The sequence below is a fragment of the Gekko japonicus genome, unplaced genomic scaffold, assembly GCF_001447785.1.
Source record: "Gekko japonicus isolate JY-2015 unplaced genomic scaffold, Gekko_japonicus_V1.1 scaffold1082, whole genome shotgun sequence".
NCBI lineage: Eukaryota > Metazoa > Chordata > Lepidosauria > Squamata > Gekkonidae > Gekko > Gekko japonicus.
Genome location: NW_015173155.1, coordinates 574,383 through 583,235, shown reverse-complemented (window position 1 = coordinate 583,235; position 8,853 = coordinate 574,383). Strand labels below are relative to the sequence as shown.

The window sequence follows — 8,853 nt, the reverse complement described above, 5'->3', positions numbered from 1 at the left end:
TGCGGCTCTTTCACACAGTCTCCGTTAATGTTAACAAAAAGCAAATTTGCATATTTTCCAATACAAACGTGTGTGTAATATTTGTTCATGTCTTGTGGCTCTCAGACATCTGACGTTTATTCTGTGTGGCTGCTCCGTTAAGCAAGCTTGGCCACCCCCAGCATAGACTCTAGGTGAAATCCCTCCCCCGATTTCTCCCCTCCACCGTCACTGCCCCCCAAATTGCCACGAACTTCCCAGGCCAGAGCTGGTAACCCTATTAACCGGGCAACCTCCTGGTATGACACACCTGAGTTGCGGGGGGGGGACGGATGGACGGACAGTGAGCTCAAATACCCGTGAAGCAGCTCTGACATATTCCCCCTCTGTCTTAGTTCCAGGGAGCTGGAGACCTTCTGACATCCTGGGCTCTGCAGGAGAGGCCTCGGACACCTCTGCAAAGGAGGAAGAGGGACTTGGCGAAGACCTCCCGGGAGTCCACCCGCCCGCGCAGTGAGTAGGCGATTGCAAAATGCACCTCCCTGAAACCCTGAATCACCTGTCCTGTGCAAACAAAAGAAACGGAAAGCAAGGAAAGATTATGCCATTTCGGTTTCAAATATTGTTTTAAGCAAACTTTGAGGCTGGGCTCCTCCCTCCTCTCCTTTCCCTGCTGCGTATTTATTTGCTTTCTTCATTTATCCCACCGTTCTCCCAAGGGGGACCCAGAGCAGTTTACATCCTTCTTCTCCACTTTATCCTCACACCAACCCTATGAGGTAGGCTGAGAGGGTTTGTGTGGTCCAAGGTCACACAGCGAGCTTCCGTGGGAGAGTGGGGATTCGAACCCGCATCCTCCTAGATCACAGGATGGTCTTCTAACCACTATGCCACATGGGTGGAAATCTGGGTCCCGCCCCTCCCCTTCCAGCAGGCAAACTCCAATGGGGTAGCTATCTGTTAGCAGAAGAAAATCCCTGGGGTGCCTTAAAGGCTAACAAGCTGGAGATCTTCAGCAATACTTTTATGAGCCTTGCAACTAAATTAGAGTCCAGTAGCGGTGGCTCAAGTGGTTAAGACACTGAACTGCAGACTGGAAGGTCGGTAGTTCAGCAGTTTGAGACCCAAGTGCTGCATGACAGAGTGAGCTCCCGTCTCTGGCCCCAGCTCCTGCCAACCTAGCTGTTCGAAAGCAAGAAATTGCAAGTAGAGAAATAGGTACTGCTTCGGTGGGAAGGGAACAGCGTTCCATGCGCCTTGGTGTTTAGTCATGCTGGCCACATGACCACGGAAACATCTTCAGACAGTGCTGGCTCTTCGGCTTGGAAACGGAGATGAGCACCGCATCCCTAGTGTTGGATTCAACTGGCTTTTGAGCAAGGGAAACTTTTACCTATCACCTTAGAGACTGAACAGACGTTCAGGGTATGAGTTTTTGAGAGTCAAAGCAGGGTGTTATTACATTAGTTTCAGTTTAATGTGCTGTCGATATTGACACACTCTGAAGACGATAATCCGCAACGAGAAAGAAACCTAGGAATTTCATCAGTGTTCTTTAATGGCACACCAGTAGCCTGCAATGGCATATTGAATATCGGTCTTTAATGGCCCATTAGTCGTCTGTAACGACATATTGAAAATTTGTCTGTGTCATGTGTGATTCACGGTACTATGTCTCATTTTGAAACAATGTTAAGAATTGGGAGCATTGGTGTATGTGAATGCAGTCTTTCGCTTCCCGCTTCATATGTGATTGGAATATGCATAATGCATTGAGGATTACTGTGGGAAATTGTTGCAAAGTTGAATAAGGACTGATAAGGAAAAAAATACAATCGTATACATTTTAAACAATAAGTTGACTTTATTTGTACACAAAGCTGTAATTGAATAGTTAGATACACAGTATTTATCTTGCGGGTCTACCTCTTATACTGTGTCCCTTTGTCATCTCGGGGAAGAAAACCTGGCAGTGCAATTCCAAATGGTCACGGAGACATGAATCCGTGCCCCTCTTAGAGGACGTAAACGAAGCGCTCCCAAGTGGTCTTATGCACCTTCAGAGAGGGTGTGACGTTATCCTGCTTACTGTGTAGTGATCACAAGAAGAAAGGGGGGGTACACTTGCATGTTCTCGGGAGCGGAGAGCAATAAGAACATAAGAACATAAGAGAAGCCAATGTTGGATCAGGCCAAAGGCCCATCCAGTCCAACACTCTGTCACACAGTGGCCAGAAATACCAGTGCCATCAGGAGGTCCACCAGTGGGGCCAGGACATTAGAAGCCCTCCCACTGTTGACTCCCAATGCGAGAGGCGTGCCCCAGAATGCTTTGCAGTGTCCTCGCGAAGCAGTGTTCCCTCTAAGCTGAGTTAGTGTGAGCTAGCTCACAGTTTTTTTAGCCTCCGGCTCACACATTTTTTGTCTCCGCTCAGGAAGGATGGGGCTCCAGAGCTAACTAATTTATGCAGCAGCCAAATCGCTCATGCACAATTTTAATGCCAGTCGCTCACAAAGTAGAATTTTTGCTCACAAGACTCCACAGCTTAGAGGGAGGCATTGGGCTCCAGCGCAGCGCATAGACTCCTGCCGCGTGAGCGAGACGGAGAAGCCACTTCTATCTGTTGGCCTGGCAGAGGGGTGAAGGGAGAGGAGGAAGGATGTGTGGGCGGCTTTGCAGGGGAAGCGAAAGTGCGTGTGGAACCAGCCACGTGTGCCAGGCCAGAAATGTCGCCGATTTCGTGGCTTCGGCCTGGTGGAATGGGGGAGAATAAGCATGACAGCTGCCCCAAGCAGGGTGGGCAATGGGGAGGGGGTGGGTGTCCTTGCGTTTAGGTCCTTACACCCCACTTCTCTCCCCAAAGTGGCTGACATCCCCATCTCCCTTGTCCAGTGTTCCCTCTAAGCTGAGTTAGTGTGAGCCAGCTCACAGTTTTTTAGCCCCAGGCTCACACATTTTTGTCTTCGCTCAGGAAGGAGGGCTCCAGAGCAAACTGATTTATGCGGTACCCAAATCACTCGCTCACAACTTTAGTGCCAGCCAGGAGCTCACTAAAGTAGAATTTTTGCTCAGAAAGTCTCCACAGCTTAGAGGGAGCCTTGCACCTGTCCTCCTTTTTACCCTCACAACAGCCACCCTGTGAGGTAGGTCAGGTAGAGAGTGATCAGCCCAAGGTCAGTCTCCTTGGCAGAGTGGGGATTTGAACCTGGGGCTCCCCAGTTGGTCCTCGTCCAGCACAGTAACCCCGCCAGCTTTCTTTGTGGGCTCCTCCTGGCTCCTCCCCAAGCCAGGAAAGGCAGTGCCACGGGGTGTGCAAATGGAGAGCATTCTCCCCCACCCCCCACCCTCCGGGCAGGCACTGGCATTCTGAGAGGGGTTTACGGGGCGAAACTTGGCAAGGGTTAAGGCACATAACCCGGCACCAGTTGAGTACCGGATTCACTTCAAGGTGTTGGTTTTGACTTTCAAAGCCTTCTACGGCCTGGGACTGTTCCCTGGAAGGCCAGATAATGAAACTGAAGCTCAAATACTTTGGCCACCCAATGAGAAGGGAGCCCTCGCTGGAGAAGACCCTGATGCTGGGAAAGACTGAAGGTCAAAGAAGATGGGGACGGCAAAGGATGAGATGGTTAGACAGTGTCACAGATGCAACGAACATGAAGTTGAGCAAACTTCAGAGGATGGCAGAAGACCGGAAGGCCTGGCGTGATCTGGTCCATGGGGTCGCAAAGAGTCGGACTCGACTGTGTGACTGAACAACGACAACGGCCTGGGACCAACATATCTAAGGGACCGCCTCTTCCCCTATACGCCTCGAAGAGCGTTATGCTCAAAAGATCAAGACCCCCTGGTCAGTGTTCCCTCTACGCTGAGTGAGTGTGAGCCAGCTCACAGTGTTTTAGCCTCCGGCTCACACCTTTTTGCCTTCGCTCAGGAAGGGAGGGCCCCAGAGCAAACTGATTTCTGCAGCAGCCCAATCGCCCGCTCACAACTTTAAGGCCGGTAGCTCACCAAGTAGAATTTTTGCTCACAGGACTCCACAGTTTAGAGAGAGCACGGTCCCCGGCCCGAAGGACGCCCGCCTTGCCTCAACCAGGGCCAGGGCTTTTTCCACCCTGGCCCCCGCCTGGTGGAACAGGCTCTCTATTGAGACCAGGGCCCTGCAGGATCTTATGCAATCCCGCAGGGGCTGCCAGACGGTGCTGTCCCGCCAGGCCTTTGGCCGAGGCAGCGGGCGTCCACATATGGCCCCTCTGAGGTTGTTGTCGTCCGTCTGTCGCCTGTCTGCTGACCACCAACAACTGGCCTTTAACTCATGGTACCATCGGGCCAGAACTCTGGCCAACTGACGCTGTTCCAAGCTGTACCCAGTTGGTGTAGTGGTTAAGTGCGTGGACCCTAATCTGGGAGAACCAGGTTTGATTCCCCAGTCCTCTGCTTGCACCTGCTGGATGACCTTGGGCAAGCCGTAGTTCTGACAAGAGCTGTTCTTGAAAAAGAGCCGTTTCTGTCAAGAGTTCTCTCAGCCCCGCCTACCTCACAGGGTGTCTGTTGTGGGGAGGGGAAGGGAAAGGAGTTTGTAAGCCGCTCTGAGACTCCTTCGGGTAGTGAAGGGCGGGGTATAAATCCAATCTCTTCTCCTCTTCTGTTCTTTTAATTGTTATAATGTTTTATCCGCTTTTAATGTTTAATGTTTTCAATTGAAATTGTATCTATCCTAATGATGTTGCCCGCGGGCGGGATATAAATGCAAATAATAAATAAATAAATATATACTAAGTAAGTGGAACCTCTGTCCAGGCCAGGCCCAACTTGCAGGGCGACCCCAGATGGCCCCCCTCGCTCTCAAGCATGTGCTCGGTTCGAATCCAGGCGCACCTTTGAGACCAACAGGAATTTGGGGCTACGAGCGTTCGAGGGTCAACGCTGCCTTCGTCAGATACAGGTTGGAATGGAGATCTTCTCTCCTGGGTCTCTCAGGGGGTACTGGATTCGAAACTAGCTCTTGTACTGCAGACCAGTGTAGCTGTCCTCTGGGACTATTTCAAGCACGTGGGGAGTCCCTTTGCTGGTCTGGGCCCGGTTGGAGCCAGGGCGCACCAGCCTTTTAGAGGTAGGGGTTACGGAGACATTCCCTGTCGTCAGGGGTCATTTCGTAGAAAAAGAGGTGCAGGCTCTCATTAGCATAACTCATTAGCATAACTTATTTGCATATGCCACACCCCCTGACCTCACCGGAAGTGTGTCAGAAGGCAACACCCACCGCTCAGGCTCCACTGGACTATTTTGGATTGCTAGCTATTGGGGGGGGGGAACATGCAGATCTGTTCTCGCAGAGGAGGGAGAGCTTGTACCTGAATAAAACGTGGTCTTAAAGGTGCCACTGGACTGTTTTGGATTGCTAGCTATGGGGGGGAGGGCAACGTGCAGATCTGTCCTCGCAGAGGAGGGAGAGCTTGTACCTGAATAAAACTTGGTCTTAAAGGTGCCTCTGGACTGTTTTGGACCGGGGGGCGGGGGGGCTCCACAGCTTACTTGGCTGCTTCTTGCTCCGACTGAGGGCTGCTGGGAGCAGGGGGTGGGGCTTGTTGCATGTGCCCGCCCCCCTGGGCTCTTTACTGCCGGAGCTCCGATCCTGTGCACTCCTGCAGGAAATGACCCCTGCCTGTCGTAAATCTGAAATCTCCTGTAACATGCAATAGGATGAGATATGGGTTCCTGGTGGTGGTAGAAAGTGCCTTGAAGTCACCGCTGACTCACGGCGACCCTGTGGGGTTTTCAAGGCAAGAGGCGTTCCAAGGCGGTTTGCCATGGCCTGCCTCTGCGTCATGATCCTGGTATTCCTTGGTAGTCTGCCGTCCACAGACTCACCAGGGTTGACCCTGCTTAGCTTCTGAGATCTGCTGAGACCGGGCCAGCCTGGGCCATCCAGTTCGGGGCCATGGATTCTTACCTCTGCTAATGCTGAATTAATTGTCAGTCAAGGTTTACAAGGGTAACGCGGGCTCACTCCCCCCTGGAAACTGTTTCCATCACTTGGGCTGAACATCCGGACCTGGGGTGAGAGGACAATAAGGAAAACCATGCCCCTTTGTTGGTCTTGAAGGTGCCACTGGACTGAAACTGTGTCCTAATGCCCCTGAGCAGAGTGCCGTTGCCATACCTTTCCGGTGGTCTCAGAGGGCCCTGTAGGTGCCCAGGGCGAGGGCTGACCACCAACTTGGAGGATGCCGCTTCCCCAGAAGGTGTGAGTCCCAGAACCTCTCTGTGCTAATCGCTCCTCTCGGAAGAAGAAGAGGAAGAAGAGGAGGAGGCGATTGGCTTTATATCCTGCTCTTCACTGAGAGCGGCTTAGATGTGCCTTTCCCTCCCCCTCCCTGGGAGGTCGGTGGGGCTGAGAGAGCTCTGACAGAAACTGCCCTTTTTCCAGAACAGCTGTGCCAGAACCATGGCTTGCTCAAGGTCATCCAGCAGCTGCAAGTGGAGGAGTGGGGAATCAAACCCTGTTCTCTCCCAGATCAGAGTCCGCGCACTTCACCACGACACCAGACTTGTTCTGAATGTGGGCACTGCAATTAGTGGCTTCCCTGCCTTCAGAAAAACGTCATCGGTTAAGAGCAAAAAGGGGCAGAGAAGTATTTCTGGAGCAGCGAATAGCTGGAGCAGACTGAGACCTTTTCTCGTAGGGTTGCCAGTCTCCAGGCGGGTTATTGAGAAGAAGGAAACAACCGTGATGTAGTATGCCGAAAAAGTCTCCAAAGACTAGAAATTTCTTTTTCCGATATTCAGTTTACTGGAAGCAATTCAAACGCCATCAACACCAACGAACCATGCGTATTATATCTCATTTTGTGTATAACTTTATCAGGGGTCCTTTCGTAGAAAAAGAGGTGCAGGAGCTCATTAGCATAACTTATTAGCATAACGTTATTTGCATATGCCACACCCGCTGACATCACCAGAGGAGGGAGAGCTTGTGCCTGAATAAAACTTGGTCTTAAAGGTGCCACTGGACTGTTTTGGATTGCTAGCTATGGGGGGGGGGAGCGCAGATCTGCCCTCACAGAGGAGGGAGAGCTTGTACCTGAATAAACCTTGGCCTTAAAGGTGCCACTGGACTGTTTTGGATTGATAGCTGGGGGGGGGATGCACAGATCTGTGCAGAAAGGAAGGAAGGAGAGAAAGAAAGAGAAGGAAAGAAGGCGGGAAAGAGGGAAAGAAAGAGAAGGAAAGAAGGACGGGTGCTTCTTCCTCCTTGTGGCCCAGGGCTGCTGGGAGCAGGGGGTGGGGCTTGTTGCCTGTGCCCGCCCCCTGGGCTCTTTACTGCCGGAGCTCCGCTCCTGTGCGCTCCTGCCGGAAATGACCCCTGAACTTTATCAAAGTGGGTAGCGTTGAAATACCTATATTTAATTACAAAAAGATAATTCTAGTATTAGTGTTAGCAAGAGAATAACACAAGGCTGTACAAACAACTGTCTGTTATATAACATACTTACAATATTAATCCATTTGACAAACTCTCTAGTAGTATCGCATAGTGGGACCGGGAGATCTCCCGGAAATGACAGCTGCTCCCCAGACGACAGAGATCAGTTCCCGTGGAGAAAATCGGCTGCTTTGGAGCGGAGGGTGGGACCGAGGCCCCTCCCCTCCCCCAGACCCTGCCTTCTCCAGTCTCCACCCCCCAAACCTCCAGGAATTTCCCAACCAGGAGCCGACATGCTTGTTTTTTTCTCTTCCTCCCAGGAAAACAATCTGTCCTGCACTTGGTTCCTGTTCGCCAATCCAGTAGCAGTGAGTATCGTCGCCCTCCGCAACGGGGCAGGAGAGGCCTGTTTATTATTACGAAGGTATAGGGCACCTCTCCTGCCAACCTAGCCGTTCGAAAGCAAGGAACGGCAAGTAGGTAAATAGGGACCACTTCGGTGGGAAGGGAACAGCATTCCGTGCGCCTCGGCGTCTAGTCACGCCAGCCACATGACCACTTAGACGTCTTCGGACAGCGCCGGTTCTTCGGCTTGGAAACAGAGATGAGCACTGCCCCCTAGAGTCGGATTCGACTGGCTTTCGAGCAAGGGAAACCTTGCCCTTTACCTATAGGGCACCTCCAGTGTATACGGTGATAGGGCTGGCGTCATCCTACCTTCTCAGCTGGGGCAGTTGCCCAGGGCCGGGGCTGCTGTTGACCCCCAACATAAGAACGTAAGAGAAGCCAATGTTGGATCAGGCCAAAGGCCCATCCAGTCCAACACTCTGTCACACAGTGGCCATAAATACCCGGTGCCATCAGGAGGTCCAGCAGTGGGGCCAGGACATTAGAAGCCCTCCCACTGTTGTCCCCCCAAGCACCAAGAATACAGTGCATCACCTGCCCCAGCCTGTGAGTTCCTATCTATACCTTGTGGCTAAGAGCCACCGATGGACCTCTGCTCCATATGTTTATCCAGTTCCCTTTTGAAGCCGTCCATGCTTGTATCCCCCGCCACCTCCTGTGGCAGTGAATTCCAAGTGTTAATCACTCTTTGGGTAAAGAAGTACTTCCTTTTATCCGTTCTAACCTGACCGCTCAGCAAATTCATAAAGTGCCCACGAGTTCTTGTATTGTGAGAAAGGGAGAAAAGTACCTCTCTCTCTATCTGCTCTATCCCATGCATAGTCTTGTAAACCTCGATCATGTCACCCCTCAGCCATCGTTTCTCCAAGCTAAAGAGCCCCAAGCGCTTTAGCCTTTCTTTAACATGCCCTCTCCCTGCCCGCTTGCTTGTGAATACCCATGTTCCCAGATGCACACGCTGCCCAATGCTATCAGGGAAAGGACTGCGGGCAGTGCCGATGGCGCTGAGCATGGGTGGTGGGAGAGGGCATGAGCAGGG

General features: G+C 52.0%; 1 protein-coding gene across 1 annotated transcript in view; it reads left to right on the top strand.

The window, feature by feature from the left end:
• Positions 1–8,853, top strand: part of LOC107119813 — a 33,695-nt gene that overhangs the window by 5,225 nt on the left and 19,617 nt on the right. The window contains exons 2-3 of the mRNA XM_015422404.1: positions 375–492; positions 7,727–7,774. Coding sequence (XP_015277890.1) covers positions 375–492; positions 7,727–7,774 — 166 coding nt within the window. The remainder of the gene's footprint in view (positions 1–374; positions 493–7,726; positions 7,775–8,853) is intronic.